The sequence below is a fragment of the Pongo abelii genome, chromosome 10 (assembly GCF_028885655.2).
Source record: "Pongo abelii isolate AG06213 chromosome 10, NHGRI_mPonAbe1-v2.0_pri, whole genome shotgun sequence".
NCBI lineage: Eukaryota > Metazoa > Chordata > Mammalia > Primates > Hominidae > Pongo > Pongo abelii.
Window position 1 is genome coordinate 15,146,284 of NC_071995.2, and position 16,580 is coordinate 15,162,863.

At 40.3% G+C, this 16,580-nt stretch overlaps 1 protein-coding gene across 8 annotated transcripts in view; it reads left to right on the top strand.

The window, feature by feature from the left end:
- The window catches only part of ATF7IP (activating transcription factor 7 interacting protein), a 116,786-nt gene extending 100,442 nt beyond the window's left edge, over nt 1-16,344 (top strand). For all 8 annotated transcript variants that reach the window (XM_024256545.3, XM_024256544.3, XM_054526874.2 and 5 more), the window contains 2 exons: nt 9,595-9,707; nt 11,045-16,344. In XM_024256545.3, coding sequence (XP_024112313.2) covers nt 9,595-9,707; nt 11,045-11,464 — 533 coding nt within the window. In that variant the 3' untranslated portion in view covers nt 11,465-16,344. The remainder of the gene's footprint in view (nt 1-9,594; nt 9,708-11,044) is intronic.
- The last annotated feature ends 236 nt before the right edge of the window (nt 16,345-16,580 follow it).

Sequence of the window (16,580 nt, forward strand, 5' to 3'; positions counted from 1 at the left end):
TAGGAACACTGTGATTAATTAGCCAGTGCTAGAGCTCTATACAAGTCGGACTTTTCTAACTGCCACTTTGCCTCTGCTGTCCATTACGGTAGCTACACCCACATTGCCTTTGACAGTTGAGTGCCGGCAGTTGGCCCCTGCCAACTTAGGATCCAGTTATTTCCATTGTATTTAAATTTTGTAGTTGAGTGACTACAGTTCCCACAGTTAGATCTGACATACAGAGACGAGCAATTAGAGGGCTCTTCAAAGATACAGGTGCTGCCCTCACAAATCTGTTTCGCAAGGCATTGGTCAAGGGTATATCTTCTGGACTCTCCCAGCTGGGATGACTAGCTCTAAAGTGACTGATTCACTCTACCATCCCAGTCTCCTTGGTCTTTGGATCCCTTCCTCTACATTAACCAAGGGAGATAAATCATTTCCAGCTCACTCACAGTGTGCCATCTTTTAATCCTTATTTCAACTAACCTAGCAAATAATCTATTAGAACCTTTTTTTTTTAACTCCCTGAGCTGCAACATTAAATGCAGAGTCCCTACTTAGTGGGCCCAAATCAAGAAATTCAACCTGATCCAACTTTGTTCCTTCCACCATACTCTCATACCCTTAATATCCATCCCCATGCCTGTTCTCTAGATTTCTGTTTATGTAAATTAGAGAACTCAAAACAGTTCTCTGAGTGTAGCATACCGCCTTATAGGTCACACCTTCAACCTCACCTCTAGGGGCCCACCAGTACTTTAGTGTAGTTATACGTCTAGAAGCAAAGAGAGGTGGTTGGAGTGGCTCCTGAGAAGAATCAACATTGTCTTGCCTGGCAACTGCCTCAGAGGAGGCCATCACTGTTGCCTCACATATCACAGGCTTTATCTCCTCAGACAAAGTTGGAAAGACTGATGGCAGCACAGGTCAGGGAGGGTATGTTGCCCCCACTGGGTGTAGGGAAGCTGTTCCAATCAATGCCCTCACTTTAACTGTAGGCACCTGGTGAGTCTGGTGCATGCCTCTTTTGTTGTAGGTTAGCCAATTGTATGATAAGAGCTTGTGTCTGTTTTTCTACAATTTCAGCTCTTTCTGTATAGGAGATAACTGTCTCTCACTCAGGGCAATCTTAGCAGATTTCAGGCTCAGTATTTGCTTCAGAAGCCAGGAGACAGAATCCCTGAGTTCATCATTTTCTTTTATCACTTTGTCCCCTGAACTTAGCAGGAACCGACCAGTTTCATTATGTTCCTTGGTTCTCCACATATGGTCCAAGGTATCGTGTGTAGAGTCACTAAACTCCTTGCCTCTCACAAGCGGTGATTCAGGAGTGTGAAATGCATTTATTTTGCATAACTTTCTAAACAGTTCACGCCAGGTACTATCAGTGTTCTTTATACTACTAGAAGTGGAGTCCTTAGCATTTGTGGGTCTAATCATATTAAGCAGCCAACTCCAGAAACCCCAAAACCAATGAAAGAACTCCATCCTTAATATTCGGTTCTTCTAGACCCCCAATCCTGATACCAAAATCTGAATTAGTCAGGGTTCTCTAAAGGGACAGAACTAATAAGACGCACGCACACACACGCACACACACATATCCTATTAATTTATAGATATAGTATATTTTTATATCTATCTATAATATAAAGAGTAGTTTATTAAATATTAACACGATCACAAGATCCCACAATAGTCTATCTCCAAGCTTAGGAGCAAGGAAAGCCAGTCTGACACCCACAACTGAGGAACTTGGAGGCCGATGTTTCAGGGTAGGAAGCATCCAGCAGGGGAGAAAGATGTAGGCTGGGAGGCTAGACCAGTCTCTTCATTTCATGTTTTTTTTGCCTGCTTTATATTTGCTGGCAGCTGATTAGATTGTGCCCACCAGATGAAGGGTGGATCTGCCTTCCCCAGCCCACTGACTCAAATGTTAATCTCTTTTGGCAGCACCCTCACAGACACACCCAGGATTAATACTTTGTGTCCCTCAATCCAATCAAGTGACATTTAGTATTAACCATCACGAGTGTACCCTTTGTCAACCGGAACCCATATACATTTCCTAATATCATACACAGCCTTCAAATAAAGAGAGTAATAAGACCATACTTAGGCCTAACATAATACAATTATCCTTTGTACAACCAGAAACGCAGCAATCCCCAAGCCAAATACTATTACATAAAGTTAACAATACTTAAATGTTGATAGGAAGTCAATAAATCTTATGTCACATGATGAAGGAAAAGGAAATAAAGATATTTTGTTTGTACAAGTGCATACATGCACAAACATGTTTTTAGCAAAAGAAGGAGGAAATACTCATGACAATTACAGTCCCCATTTCTGCAACTGGTCACATGGTAGTAGCTGGTATTGATGACTACCTTTTTCTACTACCCATTCTGTAGTCTCTTTGCCTTCAGCAAGCACCTCATCTGGTAGTGGTTTTACTCCTGGTGGAGTGACCCAATCCTTCATTCCTGAGGGGCCTGGGCCATTTTTAGTGCTGCCTAGATTGGGCTGTTGTAGTTTCCTGTTGACCTCAATCACAGGGCATGGTAATACTAACAGACGCCTTAATGGATCTCCTCTATTCCATGTATGCTCTTCCTTACCTCCATTGTGGAACAGTAGACTGATTTCTTCTTGGCAGTCCAGGACAGTCACCACAGCCAACACTAACTCCCTTGTTAGCCTGTTCACTTAAAGGTAAGAGGATCCCAAAGTGTCCAGGTGGCAATCTTAAGTTCCAGTTTAATGGAATCATTTTGTCTCCTGGTGGGAGCATTCCTCCCTCTGGAACTAAGACCTCTAGGCCAGCAGAACGTAATGTCGCAGAAACAGGAAGCAAAAATTTTGCTAGTGGATCCCTAGGGGTGAAGGTGAGTGGTACCACTTCCACCCCCTGATTCCTGGACCCATGAATCCTGCCTATGGGAGAAACAGCACCATATATTGGACGCTGATTCCGAGCATACACGGCCTTCTGGAGAATTTTGCCCCAGACTTGCAAAGTATTGTCACCTAGTTGGCGTTGTAAGTGTGACTTCAAAAGGCCATTCCACCATTCTGTAAATCCAGCTGCTTCAGGACAATGGGGAACATGGTAAGACCAGTGAATTCCATGAGCATGAGCCCACTGCTGCACTTACCCAGCTGTACAGTGAGTGCCTTGGTTAGAGTCAATGCTGTGTGGAATACCGTGGCATTGTGTGAGTCCGTGGATAGTAGTCTTGGCAGAAGCATTGTGTGCAGCATAGGCAAACCCATATCTTGAGTATATGTCTATTCCAGGGAGGACAAACCTCTTCCCTTTCCATGATGGAAGAGGTCCAATATAATTAACCTGCCACCAGGTAGCTAGCTGATCACCCCGAGGAATGGCATGCCCGATCGAGGGCTCAGTGTTGGTCTCTTCTGCTGGCATATTGGGTACTCGGCAGTAGCCATAGCCAGGTCAGCCTTGGTAAGTGGAAGTCCATGTTGCTGAGCCCAGGCATCACCTCCATCACTGCCACCATGGCTACTATGTTCATGAGCCCATTGGGCAATGACACGGGTGGCTGCGGATAGAGGCCGGGTGGTGTCCACAGAACGGGTCATCCTATCGACTTGATTATTAATATCCTCCTCTGCTGAGGTTACCTGTTGGTGAGCATTCACAGGGAATACAAATGCCTTCACAGTTTTTGACCACTTAAAGAGGTCCATGCACAGAGCTCTTCCCCAAATTTCTTTGTCACTAATTTTGTAATCATGCTTCTTCCAAGTCCCTGACCATCTAGCCAAACCATTGGCTACAGCCCATGAATCTATATAATCACACATCTAGCCATTTCTCTTTCTAAGCAAAGCACACAGCCTGGTGCACTGCTCCAAGTTCTGCCCACTGAGAAGATGTTCCTTCACTGCTGTTCTTCAGGGATGTCCTAGAAAGGGACTGTAGTGCTGCAGCTGTGCACTTGCCAGTGGTGCCTGCATATGGTGCAGAACCATCTGTGAACCAGGCCCTAGTCTTAATCTTCCACTGTCAAGTGATCATAGGGACTCCCCATGAGGCCATTGGTGCAGGCTGGGGAAGACAAGGCAGGGTATCAGAGGGGAGACACGGGCATTTGAGCCACTTCCTCATGTAAATTACTTGTGCCTTTGGCACCTGCTCGAACCCAATCACATATATACCACTTCCATTTGATGATGGAATGCTGCTGTGCATGACCCACTTTGTGGCTAAATGGGTCAGAAAGCACCCAGTTCATGATAGTCATCTCAGGTCACATGGTGACTTGATGACCCATAGTCAAATGTTCAGTTTCCACCAAAGCCCAGTTAACAGGCCAAGAGCTGTCTCTCAAAAGGAGAGTAGTTACTTACAAAAGATGACAGGGCTTTGCTCCAAAATCCTGGAGGCCTCCACCATGATTCACCTATGGGGTCCTGCCAAAGGCTCTGACAGCATCCGTCTCTGCCCCTCACACCTCAAGCACCATTGAATCTGCTGGGTCATATGGTCCAAGTGGCAGAACAGCTTGCCCAGTAGCATGGACCTGTTGCAGAGTCTTCTCCTGTTCTGGACCACACTCAAAACTGGCAGCCTTTCAAGGTCACTCAATAAATGGGCTGGAGTAACACACCCAAATGAGGAATGTGTTGCCTCCAACATCCAAATAGGTCCACTAGATGTTGTGCTTATTTCTTGGTTATAGGAAGGGCCAAAGGCAGCAACTAGTCTTTCACCTTAACAGGAATGTGTTGACAGGCCCCACATCACTGGACCCCTAGAAATTTTACTGAGGTAGAAGATCCTGAATTTAGTCAGATTTATTTCCCATCCTCTGGCACACAAATCTTTCACCAATAAGTCCAGTGTTTTTGCTACTTCTTGCCTACTTGACCCAATCAGAATAATGTCATCAATGTAATGGAGCAGTGTGGTATCTTGCAGGAGCAAAAAATGATCAAGGTCTCTCTGAATAAGATAATGACACAAAGCTGAAGAGTTGATACACCCCTGAGGTAAGACAGTAAAGGTATATTGCTGTCTTTGCCCACTGAAGGCAAATTGCTTCTGGGGTCTTATGGACAGAAATGGAGAAAAAGGATTTGCCAAGTCAATGGCTGCACACCAGGTACTAGGAGATGTGTTAATTTTCTCAAGGAATGAAACCATATCTGGTACAGCAGCTGCAATTAGAGTCACCACTTGATTAAGTTTACAGTAATCCACTGCCATTCTCCATGATCCGTCTGTCTTCTGCATAGGCCACATGGGAGAACTGAATGGGGATGTGGTGGCAAGCACTGCCCCTGCATCTTTCAAGTCCTTGATGGTGGCACTAATCTCCTCAGTACCTCCAGGGATGGGATATAGTTTTTGATTTACTGTTTTTTAGAGGCAGCTCTAATGGCTTCCATTTGACCTTTCCCACCATAGTAGCCCTCACCCTACCAGTCAAGGAGCCAATGTGGTGGTTCTGCCAGCTGCTAAGTATGTCAATGCCAATTATGCATTTTGGCAGTGGGGAAATGACCACAGGATGAATCCAGGAATCCACTGGACCCACTGTAAGTCAGACCTGAGATAAAATTCCATTAATTATCTGACCTCCATAAGCCTGTACTTTTAACTGGAGGACCACAATGATGCTTTGGGTCTCCAGGGATCAATGTCAGCTCAGAACCAGTGTTCAGTAGTCCCTGAAATGTGTGATCATTTCCTTTTCTGCAATGCACAGTTACCCTGGTAAAAGGCCAGAGATCTCCTTGGGGAAGGATGGGAGAAAGATTCGCTGCATAAATTGTCAGGAATGTAGGGGGGTCTTTCCTCAAGGGGACCAGGCCTCCCCTTCATTCAAGGGGTTCTTGGTCTGTAAACTGGCTGAAGTCTGGAAATTGATTGAGGGGTCATCATTCTGTTTTTATTATTCAATTTGGTCTTTTGTCCATTTGACCTAGAAGCTTTCTGGTTGTATAAATTAAGTAGGACTGCAGTAGGCTTCCTATCAGTTTCATCTTTAGGAACACTGTGATTAATTAGCCAATGCCAGAGATCTATACAAGTCAGACTCTTCTGATTGCCACTTTGCCTGTGCTGTCCATTATGGTAGCTATACCCACGTTGCCTTTGACAGTTGAGTGCCACCACTTGGCCCCTGCCAACTCCGGATCCAGTTATTTCCATGATATTTAAATTTTGTAGTTGAGTGACTGTGGTTCCCACTGTTAGATCTGACATATAGAGTCGAGCAATTAGAGGGCTCTTCAAAGATACAGGTGCTGCCCTCGCAAATCTGTTTCGCAAGGCATTGGTCAAGGGTATATCTTCTGGACCCTCCCAGCTGGGATGACTAGCTCTAAAGTGACTGATTCACTCTACCATCCCAATCTCCTTGGTCTTTGGATCCCTTCCTCTACATTAACCAAGGGAGATAAATCATTTCCAGCTCACTCACAGTGTGCCATCTTTTAATCCTTATTTCAACTAACCAAGCAAATAACCTACTAGAACCTTTTTTAACTCCCTGAGCTGCAACATTAAATGCAGAGTCCCTACTTAGTGGGCCCAAATCAAGAAATTCAGCCTGATCCAACTTTGTTCCTTCCACCATAATTTCATACCCTTAATATCCATCCCCATGCCTGTTCTCCAGATTTCTGTATATTTGAATTAAAGAACTCAAAACAGTTCTCTTTTGAGTGTAGCCTGCCTCCTCATAGGTCACACCTTCAACCTCACCTCTAGGGGCCCACCAGTACTTTAGTGTAGTTATACATCTAGAAGCAAAGAGAGGTGTTTGGAGTGGCTTCTGAGAAGAATCAACATTGTCTTGCCTAGCAACTGCCTCAGGGGCAGCCATCACTGTTGCCTCACATATCACAGGCTTTATTTCCTCAGACAAAGTTGGAAAGACTGATGGCAGCATGGGTCAGGGAGTGGATGTTGCCACTACTGGGGATGGGGAAGCTGTTCTTTCTGGCAAAAAAGCTTCATCAGAATTTACAAACTCAGTGTCCCCAGCTTCATCAGAGTGCTTCCACACACCCCCATTCCAAGTTTCAGGGTCCCATTCTTTTCCAGTCAATGCTCTCACTTCAACAGTAGACACTTGGCAAGGCTGGCATGTATCTTTCGTTGCAGGTCAGACACTCGCATGATAACAGCTTGTGTCTGTTTTTCCACAACTTCAGCTCTCTCTCTACAGGAGATAAGACTCATTCAGGGCAATCGTAGCAGTTTTGAACCTCAGTATCTTCTTCTGAAGCTGAGAGACAGAATCCTTGAGTTCATCATTTTCTTTCATCACTTTGTCCACTGCACTTAGGAGCAACTGACCAGCTTCATTATGTTCCTTGGTTCTCCACATATGGTCCAAGGTATTATGTATAGAGTCACTAAACTCCTTGCTTCCCACAAGCAGTGAATCAGGAGTGTCAAATGCATTTATTTTGCATAACTCTCTAAACAGTTCACACCAGGGACTATCAGTGTTCTCTATACTATTAGCAATAGAATTTTTAACATTTTTGGGTCTAATCACATTAAGCAGCCAACTCCAGAAACCCCAAAACCAATGAAAGAACTCCATTCTTAATACTCTGTTCCTCTGGACCCCATTCCTGGCACCAAAATCTGAATTAGGGTTCTCTAGAGGGACAGAGCTAATAGAATATATATATATATATATGTATGTGTGTGTGTGTGTGTGTGTGTGTATATATATATACGTATCCTGTATATAGTATTCATATAATATATACTATATATAAACTAATAGGATATATATATTTTATATATTATATATGTATTAAACTAATCGGGTATATACATAAAATATATACTACATATAAACTAATAGTATATATACTTTATATCCTACTACTTTATATATACAGTATATCTTTTAATTATATATAAATATTAAATATATGTAAAATACATACTTTATATATAGTAAATGTTTATATATATAAAGGGGAGTTTATTAAGTATTAATTTACATAATCAGAAGTTCCCACAATAGACTGGGCATGGTAGCTCACTCCTGTAATCCCAGCAGTATGGGAGGCCAAGGCAGGCAGATCACTTGAGGTCAGGAGTTCGAGATGAGCCTGGCCAACATCGTGAAACCTCATCCCTACCAAAAATACAGAAATTGGCTGGGCGTGGTGGCACAAGCCTGTAATCTCACCTACTCGGGAGGCTGAGGCAGGAGAATCCCTTGAGCCCAGGAGGCGGAGGTTGCAGTGAGCTGAGATCATGCCACTGCACTCCAGCCTGGGCAACAGAGCCAGACTCTGTCTCAAAAAAAAAAAAAAAAAAGACGAGATCGCACACAATATAGGCTGTCTGCAAGCTGAGGAGCAAGGAAGCCAGTCTGAGTCCCAAAACTGAAGATCTTGGAGGCCAGTGTTCCAGGGCAAGAAGCATCCAGCACAGGAAAAAGATGTAGGCTGGGAGGCTAAGGCTAAGCCTGTCTCTCCTTTTCACGTTTTTCTGCCTGCTTTATATTTTCTGGCAGCTGATTAGATTGTGCCCACCAGATGAAGGGTGGATCTGCCTTCCCCAGTCCACTGACTTAAATGTTAATCTCTTTTGGCAACATCCTCACAGATCCACCCAGGGTTAATACTTTGTGTCCTTCAATCTAATCAAGTTGACACTCAGTATTAACCATCACACATATGTTGTAGTTTTGCAAAATGTGATAGCAAGGGAAAATATAGCTGTTTAAAGAAACACAGTAATGCTGTCATTAGAAAATAAACTGATTGGAGTCCCTGGATCATAGTTTGGCTTCAACTCTCTCAAGTTTACAAGAGCGTTGTCTGGGAAAATTAATCAACAAGGTTAGAAATGAGTTCTGGGAAACTTGGCTCACTATAGTCCAGGAGCTAGGCCGAACTACAGCATGGGCCGGGTACTGAATAAATGGCAGGAATATGGTTAGGGCAGTAGGTGGCTCTAAATTTTCTATCTTTGTTTCCCTCGTGTATGTCACAGCAGTTTTCTGTGGGGTGAAGTGAGTATCCTCAACCAAATTGCTGGGCATGGAGAAAATGAGAGGAACCTAATTAATACATGGCAAGGATGACTTATTCTGGCTTTCTGTCCTGGTTGAAAAGATGAGACTGCAGAGATTTTTATGAAGATACTCCCAGTTTGTCTGTCTTTTGAGTCACACTGCTCCATTATGGCCATTTGCCTTTTACATGTGGTACACAACCAGTGTTCTAGGATTTTGTTCATAGTTCTGGTAATGATCCATTTATTTCTCCCTGTGCTGGACCTCCTGTTGCTTGTGTCTCATGTTTTTCTCTTTATTTTCTCACATACTGGTGGCACATATTCTCCATTGACTATCTGAGAAAGGGTTTGTGGTAGTTAGAATTTTTTTTTTAGTGCTTGCATGTAAGAAAGTTTTTTTATCCACAGGCTAGTTGACAGCTTGGCTAAATACGAACAGGACCTCTGGGTTAGAAATATCTTTCCTTTCGAATCTTGAAAACATTGCTTCACTGCCTTCAAATATTTAATCAGTTTTCCACCAAATTTACAATAGAATTATCATTTTATCCTGTAATTTTTTTGTTGGTTTGTAGGTGTTACAGTTCGAGTGCCTCAAACAACCACATATGTTGTAAACAATGGACTAACCCTGGGATCAACAGGACCTCAGCTCACAGTGCATCACCGACCACCACAAGTGCATACTGTAAGTGTTGATGCTTGGTTTTGCAAAACTCTCAACTGTAAAGGTATAAAATATTATTGTATTTGGCATTTTTCTTTAAAGTGGTTATATCCAAGGGAACTGTTAGGTCTTCCTGCTTTTTCAGAAGTTTATTTCTAAACATTGATCTTACCATTATGAACAAATGTTCCTAGGGATGATGATCATTTAGAATCATTGAGTTTGCTTGTGGTGTACAATGTACAAAAACAGGTCCACAGTTGGGGTATATGAAGTGAAATATAGACCATTTCTAATTCATAGTTAAATTAAAAAGGAGCATTTTTCATTTTTCCATGTGTTAATTTTATCTTTCGTTCTAAACTATGCCACGTCTAACTGCTACATTGTCATCAATTAATTGTTTTAAAGAATCCAATGATATTGGGAATTCATTAGTTAAGAGGTAACAGAGATAACCAAAGATTTCTCCTTAGATTTAGCCTCCAAAACAATGTCACATTATCCTGTGACACAATTTTGTCAGTGTTTGACTGGTATGAAATATCATTATAATGATGATGATGTTCCAGTGTTAGAAAAGTCAATAGGACTTCCTAAAGTTAGAGTCATGTTTTTTCATCATCTGGCCTTAACCTGCCTTTCCAGATTTTTCTTCATGTACCGTGTCCAAGAAAAAGTTAATACTTGTTCTTGTCCATACATCCCCTCACTTTACTGTCCACATGCCTTTGCTCATGCTTTATTTTTGGCTGAAAGGTACACGATTATTTCTGCATCTCTGGATCCTCCTTCACAGTTCGGTTTAAATATCACCTTTTTCTTGTAAATTGGCCAAGAATATAGTACACATTTAGTGTTAATGCACTTATTTATAAGAATATGCTACTGTCTTATATTGCAAAATAACTTAAAAATGAAAGTATAGTTGTATTCTCCAATTTTATATGATCTTGGTTGCCATACATGATATTTAAAAATGTTGCATCATACTGAAATGATAATCTGTAACATAGATAATTCAATCATAAATTATCTTGTTAGAAGTAGATAATTATTTCCGTGTTCCTCAAAATGATGTTCCGTCAGCAGGGGCTTTTTATTTCCTAAGAAAAACTCAAAATATTTTAGGTCTAGGAAGTATAGTAGGAATAACCTCAGCATCATTGTTTGTAGCATGATTCATTACAAAACCCCAAATAGAACTTGCCAAATTTGATATGGTATTTGGTATTTCCTAGAATTCTTGATGTAAAATGATACCTCTATGTATGTTCTCTAAGGTGTTTTAATTCTAACATTCTAAAATAGTTCTTTTTGCAATCATTATTAATCAGTGTGTGTGACCTGTTTTTTAGGAGCCCCCACGCCCTGTGCACCCAGCACCCTTACCAGAAGCTCCACAACCACAGCGTCTGCCCCCAGAAGCTGCCAGCACATCTCTGCCTCAGAAGCCACACTTGAAGTTAGCACGAGTTCAGAGTCAAAATGGCATAGTACTGTCATGGAGTGTCCTGGAGGTGGATCGAAGCTGTGCCACTGTTGATAGCTACCATCTCTATGCTTACCATGAGGAACCCAGTGCCACTGTGCCCTCACAATGGAAAAAGATTGGGGAAGTCAAGGCACTTCCCTTGCCCATGGCATGTACTCTCACCCAGTTTGTATCTGGTAGCAAATACTACTTTGCAGTACGAGCCAAGGATATTTATGGACGTTTTGGGCCTTTCTGTGATCCTCAGTCAACAGATGTGATCTCTTCTACCCAGAGCAGTTAAACCTTGGAGCCTTTATATTTTCCTCTTTTAAAATTTCCACCTTTTGGTCTTGTTTTTAATCTTGTGCATGATACCCCATGTAAAATCCACCTTGTGCAAGATTTCTTGGACAGATGTGTGTATACACTACATTTGTTTATAACTAGAAGCAAAATAAACTCAGCCCACAAAGCTAGAATCTTTTCCTGGACAGTTTAGGCTTTGGGGTTTGGAAATGTAAATGTGTACCTTGCTTTAGTTTTGAGGCTGGGGAATATGTGTGGGTGTTTATGTGTGTTTTTCCTTATGTGGGTGTTATTGCATTGGAGTCTCCCATTTTTATTCTCAAATTTACCTCTTAAAGTACAAAGTAAGTAGATCAAAGGATTTGAGATGTGTAACTGGCATGATTCTGCTTTTGAAGGATCTATAGTATCATTTTAGTTAAGTGGTTCAAACAGAATCAAAACAAAACCCAAAGAAATAAATAAAAAACAAAATGGCTAAATAGTTTAAAATAGGTTAATTCGAACACAGGAAAGGATCTATTTGTTGTTTCTTTTGTCTGGTCTTCTGAGTTGTTAATTAGGTGAAAAAAGATCTGCAATGGCCCCCTCCCTTTCCTAATCTGGCTTTTACATTTATTTTGTGCCTTAAAGATTAACTACAAAGATAAACATGGCCAAAAATAAATAAATAAATATGGCCATATGTCCATTGTTGCTTACTCTTCTCTTGCAGCCTTTTACCCTTGATTTCTCCTTCATCTCTACCAAATATAGCACAACTCTTCAAGTAATTTTTTTTTTTTTTTTTTTTTAGATGGAGTTTTGCTCTTGTTGCCCAGGCTAGAGTGCAGTGGCACAATCTTGGCTCACTGCAACCTCTGCCTCCTGGGTTCAAGCAATTCTCCTGTCTCAACCCCAGAGTAGCTGGGATTACAGGCACCTGTCACCATGCCCGGCTAATTTTTGTATTTTTAGTAGAGATGGGGTTTTACCATGTTGGCCAGGCTGGTCTCGAACTCCTGACCTCAGGTGATCCACCCGCCTCGGCCTCCCAGAGTGCTGCGATTACAGTTGTGAGCCACCATACCCAGCCTACTCAAGTGATTTTTAAACCAAGGTGTGTATGTGTACATGGATGTATATGTACACACACACACAGGTGCATGCACAGTCTCATCTTAGCCGGGCATGGTGGCAACATCACATTTAACTCCAAAAATTTGACGTGCTATTTTCTTCTAAAACTATAGATGCTTTTATTTTTGGTCACAATTTAACTTTGTGTAAAGTGGACCAAGAGAAAACCATATTGTGGAAGACAATTTTTCACACGTTTTAGTATCCGTGTTGCACACTGTGTTAGAGATTATGAAAACGATTCTAGTTCAGTTTATCACCCAAAGCTATCACCCAATACTAACTCCTTAGTATTCTTTCAAAGGAAGCAAATAGTAAGATTCACAATATAGAATGAGCTAAAATATCAAGGGGGAAGCTTCATTTCCTCTTTATTCTCTTATCGTCCTTCCTGTTTTAACCTTTTAACTTTGTTTTGATGGTGCCAAGTTGAGTCTGATGTACCCATTGTTAGCTTTGGATAGAATTTAAAGTATATCCCAAAATTAGCTGGGCATGTTGGTGCATGCCTGTAATCCCAGCTACTCAGGAGGCAAGGCTGGAGAATCGCTTGAACCCGGGAGGCGGAGGTTGCAGTGAGCTGAGATTGCGCCATTGCACTCCATCCTGGGAGACAAGATCGAAACTCTGTCTCAAAAAAAGAATTTAAAGTATGTCTTTTGAGGTCATTTTAATAACAATTAGATATAATCTCCTGTGTATCTCTCTGTTCCTCTTCAAAGTTATTAAAATTCAGCTTAGGTCATGGATTTTTAATATGAGGGCCAGCTGTACTGGTGTCAGGTAGGTGTTTTGGGTGTAGATAATTTAGGACTGGAGGGCTGAGTTAAGTTTTAGGAGTGAGAATGTGGTTGAGAATATTTTGAAAGGAATTTATGGAGTTTGTGAAATAACTTACAAGTCCTCTTCCTTTACAATATTTGAATTCATATTTGTACCTTCTCAAAATAGTCATTCATTTTTCCTAGAATTACAGGAGGGAGCTCTTTTACTAATGTTGTTTTGTTTGCAACTTTGATGGCTTATAATAGGAAGTATTCTAGTTGTAAAGAAAACTCTTTAGAGACTTTTGACTGGTCAGTATACTATCATCTGAGGTGTGAGATTTGATTCATGATGAAGAAAGCCTATAGATTGCCAAAAAATTAATTCTCCAAACCACCTTTCACTCTTAGAAAATGAGACCACAAAGGAGTATGCTATAAATCAAATTTGCCAACCAACTATGTAGATATTACTCATTCTAGGACTAATGATGATGGTAAAGAAGTTGCCAGTGTTATGGCAATGAAAACTTCAAAAAGGAGGAGTTGATGATCTTCTAGATGTATATGAACACCTGTCTATATCTGCATGTATATGTTTTGACCTGCAGTGGTTGCAATGTTGATATGTGTTCAAGATTATATTCCTGTCTACAAAATTGAAGGCCCATGTTCAAATTGTTCTTTATTGGGTGTTTTTATGGTCACGTGGTAACAATTTTCTTACCTAACCTACAAAAGGTTCTCTTGATGAACATTTTTATTTATATTTACTAATCTTTTTTAAAAAAAGCTTTCATAGCATTATATATAATCAGATGAAGAAAGCCCAGTAGAATAAAAAAAAAGTTCATTATCCTAGCCTGTATTATGTTTTCTGTCAAAGGAAAACAAATTCTCAAAAAGGAATTCTAAAAATAGATTTACTAAAGTAAAATAATTACTTAAAATGTTTTATTCCAGTTGGAAGGAAGGTACAGGGAGAAATCGCAATTATGTAGGGGAGAAGTATATTTATTATAAGATGGTGTCCTCAAATTAGCCTACCGTGGCACGTAGGGGCAGCAGCTATGTTAGATTTACTAGAGGTGCTAAGTTAGAACACTAGGCTTTTATTGAAGCAGGTTTTAATATTGATAGATGCTTTTTGTTTGGTTTGTTTCTTCTGGGAGAGAGAATGGAGGACTTAAGTAGAAGTAGCTACTGATAACAGACTTTCTAGTAGCAGTTTCCACTCCACAGTTACCTTTTTAGTTTCATAGTATCTTTTCACAAAGTATTACAAATAAGCTAGATTCTCCCAGTTTGGGAATGCAAGTTTGCTACATTTTTAGCCTGGCAATATTTGTGTAGGTATTGCCTTATTGGAAATTCTGGAAACCTGATACCGCAACCTGCAATGTAGGATGTTTGTGTGGCATTTAAAGATAACAGTGATGTTTATTATTCTATACTTTGCATTCTGTGAGAGTAATTTTCACTGTCTTAAGTGTGAGTAAGCCTCTTCTAAAAATCTTGTTCTTGCCAAGAAATTTATAAATCACATACAAAGACATCTGTTGCTAACAGTTAACTTTATGAGGTAACTATATCCTTCTATTTCTCTGGACTCATTTTTTAAAAATATGCCGAATACTGCATACTGTTTAAGATAGTATATAAGTTTATGAGAGAAGTGGAGAGCTTTCTTCCTTGAAAAGTCGATATTTGTTGAGATATCATTTGCCTCACAGAGAGGTGTTCCCCACTCCCATCCCCATTGCCAGATAATAAATATTTTGAAAAAAGTGACCTAAAACAGCTGAAATCTTAGGTGCATCTGTCTGCAGACCTCCTTAAGCAGGCTGTATCTTACAGTTCCCTTACTGCACTGGGTAAGTGTTAACTTAGTTTTTGTTGTTTGCTCTTTTGCTTTAAACAGTCTCCAAATTACCATTTATGCAACAAGGTTAGGGTTAATACTGCATGGTATTCATTTATCTTGTTTCATGAACTTTCCAGTACTGTACAAGGTCAACAAAGTAATGCCTGTGGTATCCTCATCTCTCACTTTTTTACACTGTGATCTTAGCACAGTAAGGTACTGCAAAGACCTTCCTTCCAAATGTTCTCTTTGACTTTACTTCTTGGGCCAATTCAGTATCCTTAACATCCTAAGATTTTGTTGTTTTATCACTGACCTGTGGTTGGCCTGTTTTAGTCTAATTTCTAGAAAAGTCAAGTCCCAGTATTTGCAATATCAAATAACTCTAAAACCGATGTGTGATTCTACCTTCCTTACTATTTTTACTGGGCAAATGCCCTATTTTTTTTATTATTATTATTTTTAACTTTTGGGACACACAAAAATCAGCAATTCTCATGAAGCGTTTGTTAGTGTGGCAGATTTGTCTAATTCCTGAAACTCATTCATCCCCTTGAGCCAGCCAACGGGGAGGAATAGGATAATGCAAACACATGTTTTGTTTTCTCATTTTCAAATAATTTACCGTGTTAAAATAAACTTTTCTTTGTTTTTTATTTGTAGAATCAGCTAAGTACCCATATTTAAATGCCGTCTTTATTATTTTTTTGAGGTTTTTGTTTTTGTCTGTTTCTGTTTTGTTTTGTTTTATAAATAAGGTAACTGGGCAATCAAACACCTTTTGGGGATTCTGGCTTTAGTATTTTATCAGCCATTTCAAAATTAAATATCAAAATCCTTTGTAAGAAACTTGCATCCTAATTTTTCTTTATTGCAATTGAAAGTGTAAATAATAAGACAATGTAAGTAAGACCTTCCTAATGTCTAATACAAACCGGGCTCCAGCAAGTGGCCCTATTTTTATTAGGGTTTTGAAGGTTTGTGTGTGTGTGTGCGTGTGCGTGTGTGTGTGTGTTTTTCTTTTTTAAATGTATAGTAGAGTGGTGTCTGTATAAGTGTTACCTGTAGTGGGGTTTTGTCCAGCAAGCCTGAAATTTATACTTTGAAATAAAACTACTGGGTTTTTAACATTTTGAGTACTCTGATTAATTCTGGTTATTCACCCTTGTGGCTTTTTTTCTTTCTTTCTTTTTTAAGAATCTTCCACCTTGTTTAGAATCACCCATTACATACTGTATGGTATGGCTTATTTAATCTACTTGGCAATTCCATGGCACTCAGATCACATGTAACTCTCCAGTTTCGAAAGAAAGTTGCTATGCAGGGTTGCTGCCAGATTGTATCGGTGCTTTTAGCTTATAGGA